General features: G+C 35.2%; 4 protein-coding genes across 5 annotated transcripts; 2 read left to right on the forward strand and 2 right to left on the reverse strand.

Annotated features, from left to right (window-relative positions):
* Positions 1-413: 413 nt before the first annotated feature.
* Positions 414-3,138, reverse strand: LOC142642935 (multiple organellar RNA editing factor 8, chloroplastic/mitochondrial). The gene is made up of 4 exons (XM_075817385.1): positions 2,709-3,138; positions 2,044-2,141; positions 1,878-1,943; positions 414-1,413 (listed from the first exon to the last, which is right to left on the reverse strand). The coding sequence occupies exons 1-4, from the start codon at positions 3,098-3,100 to the stop codon at positions 719-721; spliced, it is 1,251 nt and encodes a 416-aa protein (XP_075673500.1). The 5' UTR covers positions 3,101-3,138; the 3' UTR covers positions 414-718.
* Positions 3,139-6,129: 2,991 nt separating this feature from the next.
* LOC142644708 (uncharacterized) lies at positions 6,130-9,524 on the forward strand. The gene is made up of 2 exons (XM_075819281.1): positions 6,130-6,559; positions 8,942-9,524. The coding sequence occupies exons 1-2, from the start codon at positions 6,207-6,209 to the stop codon at positions 9,180-9,182; spliced, it is 594 nt and encodes a 197-aa protein (XP_075675396.1). The 5' UTR covers positions 6,130-6,206; the 3' UTR covers positions 9,183-9,524.
* Positions 9,525-11,058: 1,534 nt separating this feature from the next.
* Positions 11,059-15,600, reverse strand: LOC142643817 (pentatricopeptide repeat-containing protein At1g62350-like). 2 transcript variants are annotated; one of them, XM_075818530.1, is made up of 4 exons: positions 15,206-15,600; positions 13,661-14,047; positions 12,764-12,855; positions 11,059-11,985 (listed from the first exon to the last, which is right to left on the reverse strand). In XM_075818530.1, exons 1-3 carry the CDS (start codon positions 15,557-15,559, stop codon positions 12,817-12,819), a joined length of 780 nt encoding a protein of 259 aa, XP_075674645.1. In that variant the 5' UTR covers positions 15,560-15,600; the 3' UTR covers positions 11,059-11,985; positions 12,764-12,816. The 2 variants fall into 2 exon arrangements, with proteins under 2 accessions (XP_075674645.1, XP_075674646.1); XM_075818531.1 differs by having other exon boundaries at positions 11,059-12,108.
* LOC142643819 (expansin-A20) lies at positions 11,451-12,837 on the forward strand. Its single transcript, XM_075818532.1, has 3 exons — positions 11,451-11,584; positions 11,716-12,034; positions 12,151-12,837. Exons 1-3 carry the CDS (start codon positions 11,455-11,457, stop codon positions 12,452-12,454), a joined length of 753 nt encoding a protein of 250 aa, XP_075674647.1. The 5' UTR covers positions 11,451-11,454; the 3' UTR covers positions 12,455-12,837.
* Positions 15,601-16,540: the final 940 nt, after the last annotated feature.

The raw sequence follows: 16,540 nt of genomic DNA on the forward strand, positions 1-16,540 counted from the left end.
CTAACCTTTAGGTAGTTGAAACTTTCAATTCAACACCTTTATCTGCCAAAGTGCCAAAAATGCAAATAAGATCGTATAATTTATCAACAACAAACTGAGCGCCTCTCAACGAAAAATTTCAAAAACCTTTTTCTCAGTTAGTGCAAGCAACATCATTGCTAGGGGAATGAGAATTTTTAAAATCAAAGCGGCAAGGGTCCAGCCATCCTTGACATCTATATTTCTTATAAGAGAGTAAACAAACTTGCTAAGAGTGAACCACACAGACCCCTTCTAATTTATAATGTTCTCAACATTGAGAATACTGTAGAATCTAACGATGGAACTAACTAAGCCCAAAACAAAGAAGAAACAGACTGAAAACCAATTAGCACGACCCACACTATAAAATATGAGTAACTTGTAATCCAAAGGAAACAAAGGCAATGCCAAATGAAATAGAATAATGTTCAATCGGACAAGAATGAGCAGGTTATCAAAACAAGATGTAACTCATCAGATCTACCTTTGAACTTGGAATAATATTCAATTGAACAGACATGGTCTCTATGCAGCACCGTGCCAAGGAAATGACATTTAAGTAACATACTCTAGTATCTTCCAAACCATGAACATAATAGCAAAACCCTAGACAACATCAGAAGCCTTCTTACTTATCTACAGCATGCCAACAAGACTCAGCTTGGGGGCTTGGGCATATCTCTCTTCTGGGCAAATTTCAAGATGAGTAAGGGTTTCCACCAGGCCCCATGTTTGGAGGGTAGCTATTCTGGTATTCTCTGTTAGGCATGTTATTAGACCATCCTGGATTAGGGGGTCCTCCTCCCATGTTGTTTGGGGGTCCTCCTCCCATGTTGTTTGGTGGTGCCCCTCCCATGTTGTTTGGTGGCACTCCTCCCATGTTGTTTGGTGGTATCCCATTGTAGTTGGGCGGCATCCCATTATAGTTGTTGGGTGGCATCCCATTATAGTTATTGCCGCCCATATTGTTGTTAGGTGGGACATTGCTGAAGCTGTTGTGAGGAACTCCACTCATATTGTTGTTTGGGGGTATTCCAGACATGTTGGGGGGAGGCATTCCCATGTTGTTTGGGGGAGGCATTCCCATGTTGTTGGGAGGCCCTCCGGCCATATTGGGCCCTGGATTCTGCATAGGCTGATTAGACATAGGAGGCCTGTTTTGAAAATCAGGCGCTCCAGCCACAGCAGGCCCTGGATTCTGCATAGGAGGCCTATTTTGAAAATCTCGGTTCTGCACGTTTTCCCTCCTCCTGTCAAAATTTCTTGATCTATCAAAGTTACGAGGTCTATCATTGCGCCTATTTCTCTCATTTGCTCGAGCATTGTTTCGTATCCATTCCTCGTGGTACTTAGGGTCGTAAGGAAGTGCTTGCCCATTGATGAAAGGCTCGCCTACAAAAATCAAAGCAAAGATCAGTGAGCAGAAAATCATGTTTTATGTAAAGCTTAACTGAAAATTTATGCAAAACCTACTTTGCATTTTTCTCTTTCTCATGGTCCTAATAGAGATGGTAGTCAACAACCAACAAAATATTTTACATCATTAGATGTGTCTTTCAATAAAACATGGATAGAATTCAAAAGACACTGGTCTAGCCACTTGTCCAGGGGGATAAAAAGAAAAAGAAAAAAGACAAACCTAGTCACATAGACAGAAGAAATGGACAAGATTCTAAAATCATGAGAACTGGGCCGATGAAGTAAGTTTGCTTCTTAAAATTAGGAAAAAAAAAACTTACAATCAATCAAATTCAATGGGCAAGGAAATTATCATTCAAATATTTCACTACAGACAATAATATGAGTTCCTTTTGAAATTTTGATAATGCCAAATGATAAAAAATGCACTCCCTGACCTCCGTAATCTTTGTTCTTAACATCCAAATATGAATCAGGAAGAACCCATCTGACTCCAGGCAATTCTGAAACATTCAAAAAGAAAACACATGAGAATTTCCAGGTACCAAACATAACCATGAACATTAAAAATTGCAAAGCAGAGCAATTTTGAAGATGATCAACCTTTGATCTTGTATGAAAGTTCTTCGGATACAAGAGCCCCAAATGCATAGTAGCATCGTGTCGAAACGGAGTATATCTTCATCCTTGCTTCTTCCTCACTGTAAGACATATACAACACATGACAATGAACTATATCCACTCATTTAGGTTTCTTAAATTCAAAACAATGTCTCACTTAAGTTATTTCATATTTTTTCTTTTCTTTTCATTTTTAAGTAGGGTTTCGATTCTATGATTCTACGACCTCACCTTCCACCCATTCTTGGATGGAAGCACTACTCACTGTAATTTGTCAAACACTCAAAAACACTAAAAAGCCTATTAGTATATCATAAAGGCTCTGCTTCCTACCACAAAGCCAAACTGTCACATAATATAAAATGTAGAGACTTGTTTCAAAAACAAGATACATAGAATTATCATTGATCACAACACCAAGAACCATACAGCCATTTCTAGACACAACCTAAAAATCTTTTTTTTCCCCCAAAAATCAATCAAACAATCATTTCTAGGGTTTGGTTTCAATGCAAATCCACATTTCTGCACTAAAGATAGCTCAAAATTATCTTCTTCCTTTTTTGTTTTGTTTTTCGAAACCCCAAATCAGCAAAAATATTAAACCCTAGCTAGGGTTTAAGGGGAAATGGGAAAAGGGGGATTACCTTCCAACGACCTTGGCTAGGGTTTTGATATAGCTATCGATGATCTCGTCTCTGGTGGGATCACCCTCAGGCTTCTCCACGACGACGAGCCAGTGCTCGAAATCGCAGCCATCGAGCAAGATCGTCTCCTTGGGTGGCCGGTTCGACCAGTTGGGGTTTGGGTCGTTGAGCGATGAAGAAGTCGCGCGAGTCGCCAAGCCTCGAAGCGCAGAAGAAGCCGGGGATAGACGGCGGAGGGCGACGCCGGCTGCGGCGAGAGGGCGGAGGAGAGAGATGGTAGAGCGAGAGGAGGAGGCAGTGGCGAAGGCTGTGGTGGTGGCGGTGGTAGAGGTGGAGAGAGAGCGCGAGAGGAAAGATAGGGTTTTGGGGAGAGAGCGAGAGAGGATCGCCATGGTAGAAGATACTAGAGACTGTGTGACAGAGAAAGAGAGAGAGGGACGTCTAAACCCTATGTAGGGGTTTGCTGCTTTGGGCTTGGGCTTGCAATATTTTTCATCTTTGGATCAACCCAATCCTGCAGCCCATGCTATCAGTTCTTTAAATCGGCTCAACCCAATCCATGGAATAAGTTGGTCAAAATGTTGGGATACTACTTTCTTTAATATGTACTATGGGTCCGTTTGAATAGAATTTATTACTGAAAACTGAAAACTGAAAATACTGTAACAAAATAATTTTTAAATGGGTAAAAAACACAGTTCATGCCAAAAGTTACTGTTCATTGGCCTAAAATCACTGTTCATGGCCAATAAACAGTAACAAACACGTGTAAAAAAAAAAAAAAATTTGGACGTGGACGCGCGTTTTGGCTATCCAAACGCCCTCTATAACTTATTATTCAATGATGAATATAATTTAATAAAAATTAAGTTTCAAAATATCAAAATAAATCAATTTAACAAATTAACTAAGACCCAAAATTCAAGACCAATCAAACTAACAAATGTAATATATATACACACACACTTATAGTGATAGCATGCGTTGAATTGGGCTGCTTGGGTTTAATATTTTACCAATTTGACACAACCTAATCTTTAAATAATAATTTATTAAATAATAAATAATTAATAAAAAAAAGTTCAACCCAATCTATCTAAATAATCTTATACGTTAAGTTGGGTCAAGTGGACGAATTAGGTTAGCGAGTTAAATTCACACCCCAACTCTCATATGAAAACATGATTAGGGTTGTAAACAAGCAAAGTCAAGTTGAGCATTAAAAATTAAAGGTTTTTCATTTAACTTTCTTTCAAACACAAGCCGAGAGCTCGAGCTCATCACTAAACAGAATTTTATGTTCAAACTTGGCTCATTTTCCATTTTCTTGTCGAGTAAGCTCGAGCTTATTCACGGGCTACTTGATTAACTTATTATTTTACTATATACTTTGAAACCATGCCTAAAATGTTTTACCTCTTCACAATTCTATGATTTTTTATTACAAATAGACTATTTATATCATTGATAAGTTACAAAATAATAATTTAATATCATATGAATCTATTGACAAACTCATACAATTTAATTTCAAGTATAAATAGATATATTTTCAAACAAGTATACATATAAAAATATAATATTATATATAGTTAAATTGAGCTCTTATGTTCACAAGTTTGTTTATAAACACATTATTATGTCTGAACTTGGTTCGTTTAATAGTTGAGCTTCAAAAGTTAAGGCTTGAATTTGGCTTGTTTTCTAAACAAATAAATATAAACAAGATTTTTCATGAGTCGAGCTCGAGTTATTCACAAACAACTCAATTCATTTACAACCCTAGGTATGATCAACATTGAACACACTCATAATTGATAATGACTTTTTTTTAGGGAAATAATTGATAATTGATGGTGAATTTAATGTTATTTCAATGTTTTGTTTGATGGTACTAAGTATAATAAATAAATAATTAAGAGGGCTAAGCATTCAAATAGAAGGAAGATAGAAAGGTGAACAGGTCTATACTCTTGACGTGGACAAGCTTTAAAATGTATATTTTAATTTTAGAGTAGGAAGGTTTTATGATGTTTATTTTTATAGTATATTTCCTAAGTTTTGAGATGCGCTTGTCATGTTCATAAGAGAGTGAATAATGAACCAATAAGAAATAATAAGTTGATCCAAGTTGAGGAAATGGAAAAAAATGGTAAAAGAATGCAAAAAAAAAAAAAACATTAATAGAAGTAATTCAAAAAATACATGTCAATTAGGGAGGTAACATAGAGCATTACTTAATATAAAATAGAATGAAGAAAATAATTCATGTAGCTACCCAATTTAATCTATTGATGACCCATAACTGACCCAAAGTTTGTGGGACTAAGTTTGTGTTGTTGTTGTATAAACTAAGTTCTTTCCCGATTATTTTGTTTTGAGATTAAATTTAAAAAAAAAAATGCAGTGTAAAACCCAAGTTTTATCTCTCCAATCCCAACATGCCATATCATCATATTACATATAAAGAATAGTCACAATTACACTCAATTAATTGTAATTTCCATTTGAGAATCCAATTTAATTGTGAATTTATTGTGAGATGTTATTATATGCGATAGAATGTATTACATTTTAGAGATTAAATTCTATAAGGATGGGGTGTAAAATTCATATTTTACACCATCTAATAAGTGATTGTCATATCAGCATTGTACTTATAATTCAATACACCTTACCACACCTAATAACATCTCAATAAATTCTCAATTACGTTGGATTTATATATGGGTATTAGAATTAATTGAATGTGATTGTGTTTATTCTTAAATATGTGATAAACTGATGTGGCATGTTGGGATTTGACTGGTAAAACATAGGTTTTACACCACGTCCTTATAAAATATAATCTCTAAATTTAAGTAAAAAACTGATGTGGCAATCTCTTATTAGATGGTGCAAAAAATGAGTTTTACATTCCATCCTTACCAAATTTAGACTATTTTGTATTACTTTTATATTTATCACTTATGAGTTGTCAACGAATATATTATTATGTTTTTTTTAATGATAGAAACAATACATTATTATGTTTAAATTTGAATAGTTAAACCTAAATTTAGGCTTAATCTATGGTTTTTTGCCAAACAAATGAACAAAATAAGTTTATTTATTTTATCAAATTAAGCTCAAGCTGTCTATGAATAACTCGATTCATTAAGTAATGATAATTTAGTAAAATAGAGGAAGTTGGAGGTGAAAGTGAGGAAACTTAGACCTTTCAAAATCTGCCCTCCAAAAATCCCAACTTGAATCGAATCCCTACATTCATGGCCTCTTTTCCTCTCTCTCCTAACTCCTCACTCTCACTACTCACCAAAACAAAACGTTCCCTCTTCATCATCACTACTAGTTGTATTTTACTATATATATAAAATATAATATTACCGTACATACAATAAATAATAAAAACCAAAAAACATTGAACTTAAACCCAGAACCCAAAAACCAATCCCACAGAAAGAGACAGAGAGAGAGAGTCTCAAACCCTCAATCCCAATGGAAGAGTGCATGAGAGAGTGTATGAAAAAGCTAGCCTTGTGGTTCACCAACACGTTCAAACCCATCATGACCCACGACGAGCTGGAGCCAATGATGGCCACTCTGGGCTTCGTGGGTCTTCCTCCAACTCCTCCACCTCCTCTGTTGCCTTCCAACGGCTCCCCCGTGGCATGGAAGGAGTACGTGTACTCCGCCGGAGGTTCACGGCTCTCCGTGGAGACAACGCCGCCTAAGCCAAGACTGCCTTACCCCAGGATCGATGGACTCCATATCTACACCTACAGAGCTTTCATCGACGCTGTTAACTTCTACCTCGACATGTCTGAAATCTCCGATCTTTTCCATATCAGGTTTGGTTTTTCCCATTCTTGTCTGAATTTATAAATTAAAGAAAAACAAATAAAGATTACTGCTTTTTCCAATAGAGAGTAGTATTTGTTATTATTACGTATTTTTCTTTTCTTATCATTGTGTTTGTCAAATATACGACACAATTTATTGGTATTCTTCTTTCTTGAATTGTGTGTCAGAGAAACTTGTTAAGTAGTATTTGGTTGTAAACTTCTTTTTCTTTTATTAACCAAAAAAAAAAAAAACTTTTTATTTTTAGAATCCAAAAAAAAAAAAGAACTTGATTGAAGTAAAGATGAAGGAGGTAGCTGCAGAAATTATTGACAGAAAAGTTAGAATGTGGGTTTAGTCAAACTGTTTGCAGAAATATTGGGAACAGATTTTTGTTGGGTACTTTTATATTATGTTTTTTTTTTAATTGGATTTTTTGCTTAATTATCTTTTTTTTTTTCTTGGATACTTCGTTGACTGATTGATGTAAAATGCAACAAAATTAATGGTGCAAAATTAATTGGGTTTTATATGCAATCTTTGTACAAAAATTAATATTGGTACTGGTAGTTGTCACTACTATATATTATTCTTGACTTTTGCCCTTCTCCTGTTTATTTTATGTCCATATTCAGCACTTTTCTCCACATTTCTTGTGCAATACTTCTAAGTTCCCAACAGTTTTTTTATTTTTATGTGCTTTTTCCCAACAACTCTTTTATTTTTTTTGGGTCGTTTTACTGGCTAAGAAATTACTTTTTCCCATTCATAGTTGTTTTTATTAGGTTTAATGCTAAGCTAAGGAATAAATTATATACTAAAAAGAGCATAAATAAGTAAAATAAATAACAATGAGAACTACTTGCACAAGAAAGAAAGAAAGAAATTAGGATTAAACTTAGTTAAAGTTTTTTTTAATTTTTTTGGAAGGTAAAGCGGCAATTTTATTTCTAAATAAAAATAATTACAAGAGTACATGTTGAAAGAAGCCAAACTCTAGAGAAAAAAAAAAAAAAATACAAGACTACATGCACAAAGGTGCTAATGTGTATTGAGAGATTTTCTCTCCTTTAAGAGTTCCTAAAAATTTATTTACTTATATCAGTATAGATAAAAATTTAGTTGCAATTATTTAGGTGTGTAATTTAGGTTTAAAATTTAACCATATATGTGGTTGTATTGATCGACGTATCATATAGTTAGTGTTATAATATTCTCCATGGACAATGAAGTTCTTTTTGCTTGCAACAAATGGTGAAATTTGAGTCCAATCACAATACCCTAACAAAACACTATTAAATTCAACTATATTGTTTGTTTTGTTCATATGGATAAACTTAAAATACAATATTTAATAAACTGTACTTAAGTTCTGTCCAATAAATTATAAAATAATACAGTCTCTTCAACTAGTTATACCTTTCTCATTTATTTGTTACACTGCATATTCATGACGTGGGATATATATGTACTTTTTTTGGGGGGATAATGGATGCAAAGTAGGTTACCACCCCTGGCCCTGAAAATGATTAATTCACTTTATTTTTTGATTTTTTTTTTATAAAAGTATAGTTTTTTTTTTTTCAGCTTATGTGCATAAATTTATTTTCACTGGGCCAGGCCTCGGATTTAAACGATTGGCCCAGTTTCTAGAGGGTTCATCTTTTTGCCTTTAAATTAAATGCCACCATAAAAAAAAAAAAAATAATGGTCTGACTGTGTTGTTCTGCCTTGTGGTCCGATATAAAAAAGAAAAGATTTTGTGATGGGTCATAGAGACTGGTACTCGCACTTGCTTCCGGGTTAGCTATGGTTCATTACTCAATAGCATTACTCAATGCTGTTGTTTTACTGATAATTTTATATTTGTGAAGGCAGGGAAAGAAGATGAGGGGGACACATGCACGTGTATTTCACTTTATTGTTTCTTCTTTCTGTTTGCAATAAGTGCAATAATATTTTTCATAATTATGCGTAATAAAATTAGTGTCAATAATGAATCTAAAATAATTAACAAATCATATCGATACATGTGAAAAATATGTTGTCCATAACGTTACTCTTCTGGTTTTGTTGTGTTAAATGCTTGATCTCCAATAGCAATGAGCTCCTTCAGTCCAATCTTCTATGCATGTTATTTTTTTTTATTTTGTTATGTGTGCCATTCTTATATATATTTAAACATCTTGCTAATAGTGTAGGGCTTTTAAAAAAACACTAAATTTCTTTGTTTGACACATCCAGTTACCGAGTATGGAAGAAGCAGCTGTTATCTTTCAAGTTTTTGATAGTTTAATCTTGACAAATGCTAAAATAATATAACCAAAACCTTTAAGCATCTTTACTGACATGTATATAGACGTGGGTTCATTTTTATTTACTTATTATAGGGGAATGCCACTCCATCGAGTACATGACCGAAATAGGAAGTGGCGTCGCATGGAAGAAGATGAAAGTATCTTTGTTTACAGAGAAGGAACACTGGATCAAGCCACATACAATTTGTATCACTTTGACAAGAACATCAGCACTAATAACAGTGGTAATGGGTGCAACGCCATCATTCGGAATAAGGTCAACAATGCTCCAGTTAGCAGCGTTGTCTCTTTAAAAGATGTCATAGTAATTTAGTATGATCATCAAGAAGGTTGACATTCATACATAAAATTTCTCTGATAAACCCTTTTTTGGATTCTTCATTGGATTTTTTAATGTAAAAAACGAGAAAGTTTTGTTTTCTTGGTCTAGGAGATATCATTGTTTTCTTCGTTTCAAACTTTAGACATGGATCTGGTCCCTTGGGGTCTTAAACTTTTAGCTCATTGGGCCTTTTCTGCTGTATCTCTTTTTAGGCTTTACCAAGCTGCAAGACTAGGATCTGGCTTGATTGATAACTTGTTTGTTGTAATGTAAATAGTGATTCCAACAGAAGCTGGGCCTAATGGACACACCAGCAAGGGTGCAAAATGCAAATGGACCTTCTTGTAGTAGCTGAACTTAATTTGTGTGTTAGGATTCTAGGGATTCCAGCACCTCTCTCCTCTTGTAATGCCTAGACGCTATGGTTCAATCCCCCACCAACCCTCCTCTCCTTGTTTACATAGCCAAAAAACAAAGGTGTAATTTGTTTGGTGAACTAGCTAGGCTATGGTAAAAACTTTAGTGGGCTGTGGTGAGATCTTTAGTGGCACCGCGTTGAGCATCAATTAATTGATCTGTCAGAGTCTCTGTTAAAATACTTCAAGTGCGCGTGGCAAACCCAAAACCACCAGTTTTTTGGCCTTTTGAGCTTATTTCAACTCTTTTTCTACCGGTAAGAATGTAGGGTCAACTTGTCATATTGCATGGGCTGTAATCAAGATGACTCTTTGGACACAGTTTAAAAGTTAAAACCTAGCTAACAAACAATTTAATCTTTGGTATCAACTAAGGATGTAAGAATTTCCAATATTTTTTAGCTAAGGCTGTGATGTAAAAAGAATATGGAAAGTATTTTACACTATAATGAGTGTTTGGGTTGGCCGAAAAACTCAGTCAAATAGAAAATATTTTTTGTTGATTGTAAAATATCAGCCCTTGAGATGTAAAATAAATTACACTTCTAATTTACCTTCAAATCATTTACAGTCATTTTCCTCTTCTACCTGAGAGAGAGAGATAGAGATCGAGAGAGAGAGAGAGAGGAGAACACTTACAATGGAGCACGAAGAGAGCAGGAGCCACTAGAAAATGGATCAAACCACTATGTTGACCCAGTGAACGACCCACCCTGGAGCCAATTGGAGCACCATGAGCAACCCACCCTTGAGTCGATTTGACCACCATGTGATGAACAATTCCTAGATCAAACCACCGTGGGCGATCCACACCTAGATCGAGTCATAACCTTTAAATCGACCAACCGTGTCCATGTTGCCACTCCCGCCACCACTACCACGTCACCAATGAACCAATCTCTCTCTCTCTCTCTCTCTCTCTCTCTCTCTCTCTCTCTCACGATCAGTTATGTGATTCTGCTTCTTTTGTTTTGATTTTTGTTTCTTTTTGTGTTTATGTATTGAGATTTTCTATAATAATATTTGTTTGGATCCTGGAAAAATATGAAAAACTTGATAAAAATGTGTTTTTTAGAGTATTTTTAAGAACACAACCAAACATCATAAAATATTTTCCAAAGTATTTTATGAAATACAACCAAATACCTGAAAATATTTTCATTTTTGAAAAATATTTTCAAGTGAAAATATTTTTTACTTGGAAAATATTTTACATATTGCCAATCGCACCCCCTAAGTAAATAAGATTTTCCAATTTCCACCTCCCTGTGGGGGTCCCCCCGCAACATTATAGTCTTGGTATCAGCTGCCTATATTAGAATTTTCATTCCAATTTTCAAGTGGGGTCTTTCCTTTGGTTTTTCTTCTCAAAAGAAGAGCCCCAAACGAAAACCATGATTTATGCAAATAAATAGAAAGCAATGTATCCAAGGCGGCCAAGCTCCCCAATGAAAATATAATTTAGATTTTGAATTATATAATGGCTTTCCGCTACCTCTGTCTGCCACCAACACAAAGCCTCAAACCCTTTTTCTCTCTCGAATGTAGCCAAATGCAGCAGGCAACAAATTTCCTTTTCTCAGTCCAAAATCCCAGCTGAAAAGAACAAAACAATAAAAATACAAAGAAACAAAAGAAAGCGTATCCCTATTTTGTTTCTCTATACACCAACACGCGCTTCAGTCTTTCCCTGCTGAAAGAGGCAAGGATCCCGCAATGTGAACTCTTTGTCAAAGTTTCTTCTTTTTCAAGGTTTCTAAGGCTTTATTCAACCTTCAGTCCCGCTAAGAGCCCCAAAAAGGAAGAAAGAAAGTATTGTTCACTTAAGCCTCATTATCTTATCTCAAATGGGTGCTCTTCAAGCCACAGTTTTCTTCTTGTTTCTACTGAAAGCATGTGAGATTAATGCCCAGAATGAAGACTGGAACACTGCAACTGCAACATACTCCAAAGAAACAGATGGGTCTATCATTACAGGTACTTTTCTTGCTTCTATAGTTTCAAAGTTTGTAACTTTACTGTCTTTTACTACATAATGATGCTGCACGTTTACAAGATATAAACTTTACTAGCAAGTGATCAAAGGCTACTGTTTATTAATGTTGCAGAAGGGGCTTGTGGTTATGGAGACCTCCACAAGACTAGCTATGGGAAATACAGTGCTGGACTAAGTACCATTTTGTTCAACAAAGGGAGTACTTGTGGGGCTTGCTATGAGCTCAGATGTGTTGACCATATATTATGGTGCCTGCAGGGAAGCCCCTCTATTGTTCTCACTGCCACAGATTTCTGTCCTCCAAATTATGGGCTTTCAGCTGATTATGGTGGCTGGTGCAATTTTCCCAAGGAGCATTTTGAGATGTCAGAGGCTGCATTTACTGAAATTGCAGAGAGAAGTGCTGATAATGTGCCAGTGCAGTACAGGAGGTAACAAATCAAACACAGAAATAGAAATTTTATTGGAGTTCTTTTCTTTCCTATGATTTCTGTTTTCTAGTATCCTGCAATTGAGGGAAACATTGTTTATGTCAAATTTTGTGCAGGGTGAAGTGTGCGAGAAGTGGCGGGATGAGATTCAGTTTGAGTGGAAATTCTCACTTCTTTCAAGTTTTAATTACCAATGTAGGTTTGGATGGTGAAGTGGTTGCTGTGAAAGTGAAGGGATCAAGAACAGGGTGGAATCCTATGGCAAGAAATTGGGGACAACTCTGGCACTGCAATATTGATATTAAAGGACAGCCTATATCTTTTGAGGTGACCGCCAGCAGTGGAAGAACGCTTGCATCCTACAATGTTGCTCCAGCAAACTGGCAGTTTGGCCAGACATTTGAAGGGAAACAATTCTAGTTATAGGAAGCTTTTGCTGCATTTCGGGAATATGGCTTGCAAGTTGCAACTTGAAACTTTTGAAGTCTTAATCATGGTTTCACTCTGTATTGAGGGAATTAACCTCATCTTTACACGTACATCTAGTCACTCAAAACTTCCAGCCATCCACAAAGTTGAGATTATGGTCAACAAATTGATGAGAAGGTTGTAGAAGAAAGTTAAAAAAATAGGAATTCAAGGTCCCAGTTTTGTCTCTTCATGATATCTTGATTAGAAAGTATTATTATAGATGGAATCTGTAATTATTAAAAGTAGCAGTACATGTACCTTGTTTTCCTTCTCTTTATCCTGGCTTATACAGACAATCCTTGCTTTATAAATTATGTTCTTTTTGGAGATAATTCACACAGTATTTGCTTCTACAAGAAAGATAACCAATGAAAAAAAGAAAAAAAAGAAAAAAGGAAGGAAGATAATCAAATATAATTGAAAAACTCAAATGACAAGCAAAAGTTCTCACTTCTCAGTTCTCACCTACAAGAGAGTGCTCAAACGTGGTATTTATGTAACTAATTATTGCAGACACAAGAAATGGAAACAAGGTAACAAATGTTGTTCCATTTTTGCTATCCAAATTATGCATTCTTGGAAGAAATTCAAGTATAAATGAAAAGGTGAAAATCACTGTCTGTTTGCCTCTTGTTGAAACAGCAACGGAATTAACATGGATATATAGGCAGCATAAGCTCCCAGCTAGATGCTCAATTTTGTAATTATCACCACCTCCAATACACAAGCCATTTTATACAAGGCAAACTATTTAACAAATTTTTATCTCTCTTATTGGTCATGACAACAGGGGATAGCCATAAATGACACATAAATAGCAAGAACCATGATCAAAATGGATATTAAATAAAATTAAAACTCATAATTTGTATTGTTTCAATGTAAGTAAGATAACAGCTTATAGTTGTTAAGCATGTATTAAGTGATTGATTCTTTTAGTAAAAAATAAAAGTGATTAATGCCAATCTGGCCGGTCCTTTTTGTGAAACTTCAATGCATCTCCAAAGGGTTTTACAGATGAGAGAACTATATTTCATTTGGTTTCGCCATAAATGTAGGCAGTACTTTTCCAGCATGTAAAAGTTGTGGTTTTAGCACATCCTCTTACCAGGACATAACCATACACTTTATCCTACAAAGTCAATTATTGCTCACCATAATCTCTTCCTCCTCAAGAAACTCGAGACATTCACCATAATACATTTGAGCGTCTTGCCTTACCATAGCTGAATATTTTGTTCCTCCATTTGATTCTAAGCCGGTTATAATTATCTTAAAGGATGACTTGTCTGGTTCACATCCAACTTCTTTCATCAGGTAGTAACATTCCATTGCAAGTTCAGTGCGGTTAAAGCTAATCAAAGTTTTGAAGAGAGTGTTAAAACCTTCAATTTCAGGATTTAAACCATGTTCTGCTTTCAAATATGAGTGAAGTAATTCAACATCTTCAAATAATCCATTGCTAGCCAATACTGTGATCATCTCAGCATACAGAGACACTCGAGGCTTATACCAGTATTCCTTCCGAACATCTTCAAACACCTAGATTTAGCCAAAACAAAAAGTAGTTAAGGCAATGAAATTAAGCCAACAAATACTAGTATTGGAGTCCATTCTACTTGTTACCAAAAATAATAATAACTTCATAAGAAGAAAAAGAAAAACTATTAATTGCAAAATGACCAGAAATGTAAAAGAATTTTAAAAGGCAAATAACGTTCCATAATTCATTAGACAAATTCAAGTCCGTTTTCACGGATAAGATATTAGAGAGCATGAATGCGACATGTTATAAAAGGGTGTATATGGATCATTCAAGAGCTCAATTCCTAGCAATGCAAGAAATAGGAGGGAGGGGATACGCTTTGGTAATATGGATGATACCCTTTGGCAAATTGAGCCCCTCATTTATGATGCAGTAAATACTGTTAGATTCTTCACCAAATCTAATGGATTAGGAGGGTGAAAAACTCTAGCCATAATTTAGCTAAGTTCTCTTTTTTATTTTAAATGCTCTTTTACCTGTAATAATATTTCCATCCCCCCTTTAGTATGGGATGCTTGAAAAGCTGATGTTACTCCGTTTTCTCAGTAAAATAAATAAATAAATAACAGGTGTATATTTGAAGGAATAAAAAAAGTGCAAAATCTCTAAACTTTAACTCATGAGCATTTTAGTCCTTGGAGTTGAAGGTCATTGCTTTTATTCCCTAATAACTCAAAATGATCGCTTTTAATTCTTAAGAACTTAAAGTGATCCTTTTTAGTCCTTAACATACTTAAAGTGATCCCTTTTTTATGTCCCTAAAGTATCTAATGGAGTGATAACATCATCTTTTAGTTTTAGTGTGGTCATGTGATCATGTCATCCAAGTAACTTAAAGTGATCATTTTAAATTCCAGGGACTAATAAATTGCCAGTGGGCTAAAGTTTAGAAATCAAGAATATATTTTTTGGGGGAAAAAAAAAGACCAAGAACCCATTTGACATAATGGTTGTTAACAAATAATTAAGCCTTTAGACATTGTATACTAATCCAGAGATGCAATTTGAATTAATTCACAATATATATAGTTGGCAAAGAAGAAAACTCATGTGGGTCTCCCTCATATTGTATCATAATTCACATAACATAAAATTTTGTAGGATTTAGCAATTGCAGATAGAAATTAAAAAAGTTATGATTTAAAAGTATGCACCTTGAGGGCCAACTCGCATTCATTCTGGCGGAGGAGTTCACGAAGAACAGCAATCAAATCGAGCTTGAGAAGGCGGCTGAGCTTGGACTCCCAGACTTGGTCCAATAAACGTTGGTCTTTCTTGATATTGGCTCGCTTCAAGGCTTGCACAGTTTGAATTGCTTCGATGCTGGGGTTCCTACCCTTCTGCAATGGCTTCCGGTTCTTGCTTCTAACGCTGGTGCCCACTATGACACAACGCCTTGAAGGTGTAGTGGCAGTGGCAGGTTGAAGCGACCACCTTGTTGTTCCATTTAGTTCAGTGGTTTTGAGGAGGAGGGAAAAGAATGGAGCACGAATTGCAGACAAGCTCATGCTTCAATCTCGACTCCGCTCTCTCTGTTTTGTCTGTTTAATGTTTAGAGTTTGTACTTAGTTTCTCAGCATAAAAAAACAAAAAGGAGTATGTGAGGATAAATGGCAACAGGTCAGGTTCGAGATTGGATGTTGGATCAAATACTATCTTTTGGACTTCTGCTTTCAAGAGTTTGAGTCCATATGCCAATGGGCCTCCGAATTCATATATTGGTGCTTGATAATTTAGTTTTTTTTTTTTTTTTTCCCTTTGTTTTGTTTTAGAAACTTGAGTAGGATAACTTGGTTGAAAGATGTGAGGAATTTATTAAATATTTGAATAATACAATTTTGCACAATTTTTTTTAATGACTTCATATGTGTAGAACTAGTTTTGAATGGACAAGTCACATCACATTAAATGTTAGCTGGATAGCATGACAAATTATGTGTCAGCTCTAACAAATCATTATTTTAATGACTTGATATGTGTAGAAAGAATTCTCAACACCCAAATTAAACCCCTCGAAAAAAGAAGGGGGGGGGGGGGTTGTGGAGATTTTCTCCATTAGGTTATTAGCCCACCTATACATGCAATCCGATTGTACGTTTACAACTTCATAGCCTTGCCTTGCAAACTATCACTCCTGCCTTCTTTATTAACTACACCTTAATATTTATCATTCATCTTTGTGGTCATTTAGTATCTCTCATATTTTAGGAAGTCAAAAAATTAGCCCAATGTTTAAATGAGAGGAGGGGGGAGAGCCTTTTACTTTTCTCTCCCTTCCATTGCAAACATACCGTGTTTTGCTGCCTTGGTATAGTGGATTTATCTATAATTGCGAAAGAAGGATTTTAGAGGCAAGAAAAATAAGTAGAACTGCACCTGTAAACATGAAATATACCATAATATGGAGAATAAATGTGACGAGTACTTTTGCATAGCAATGTTTTATTTGAACCTTTTCTATTTTTGGAGAAACGAGTTCGGAAAGTCAA

Source organism: Castanea sativa, chromosome 7 (assembly GCF_040712315.1).
Source record: "Castanea sativa cultivar Marrone di Chiusa Pesio chromosome 7, ASM4071231v1".
In the NCBI taxonomy this organism is placed as follows: Eukaryota; Viridiplantae; Streptophyta; class Magnoliopsida; order Fagales; family Fagaceae; genus Castanea; species Castanea sativa.

Coding starts and splice junctions, on each gene's coding strand:
- LOC142642935 (XM_075817385.1), bottom strand. CDS start 3,100: ATGGCGATCCTCTCTCGCTCTCTCCCCAAAACCCTATCTTTCCTCTCG. Junction 2,142..2,708: donor CTAGCCAAGGTCGTTGGAAG/GTAATCCCCCTT, acceptor TATGTCTTACAG/TGAGGAAGAAGCAAGGATGA. Junction 1,944..2,043: donor ACTTTCATACAAGATCAAAG/GTTGATCATCTT, acceptor TGAATGTTTCAG/AATTGCCTGGAGTCAGATGG.
- LOC142644708 (XM_075819281.1), top strand. CDS start 6,207: ATGGAAGAGTGCATGAGAGAGTGTATGAAAAAGCTAGCCTTGTGGTTC. Junction 6,560..8,941: donor TCCGATCTTTTCCATATCAG/GTTTGGTTTTTC, acceptor TACTTATTATAG/GGGAATGCCACTCCATCGAG.
- LOC142643819 (XM_075818532.1), top strand. CDS start 11,455: ATGGGTGCTCTTCAAGCCACAGTTTTCTTCTTGTTTCTACTGAAAGCA. Junction 11,585..11,715: donor AGATGGGTCTATCATTACAG/GTACTTTTCTTG, acceptor TTAATGTTGCAG/AAGGGGCTTGTGGTTATGGA. Junction 12,035..12,150: donor GTGCCAGTGCAGTACAGGAG/GTAACAAATCAA, acceptor AATTTTGTGCAG/GGTGAAGTGTGCGAGAAGTG.
- LOC142643817 (XM_075818530.1), bottom strand. CDS start 15,559: ATGAGCTTGTCTGCAATTCGTGCTCCATTCTTTTCCCTCCTCCTCAAA. Junction 14,048..15,205: donor AATGCGAGTTGGCCCTCAAG/GTGCATACTTTT, acceptor GGCTAAATCTAG/GTGTTTGAAGATGTTCGGAA. Junction 12,856..13,660: donor TTGAGGAGGAAGAGATTATG/GTGAGCAATAAT, acceptor TCTTTCTTGTAG/AAGCAAATACTGTGTGAATT.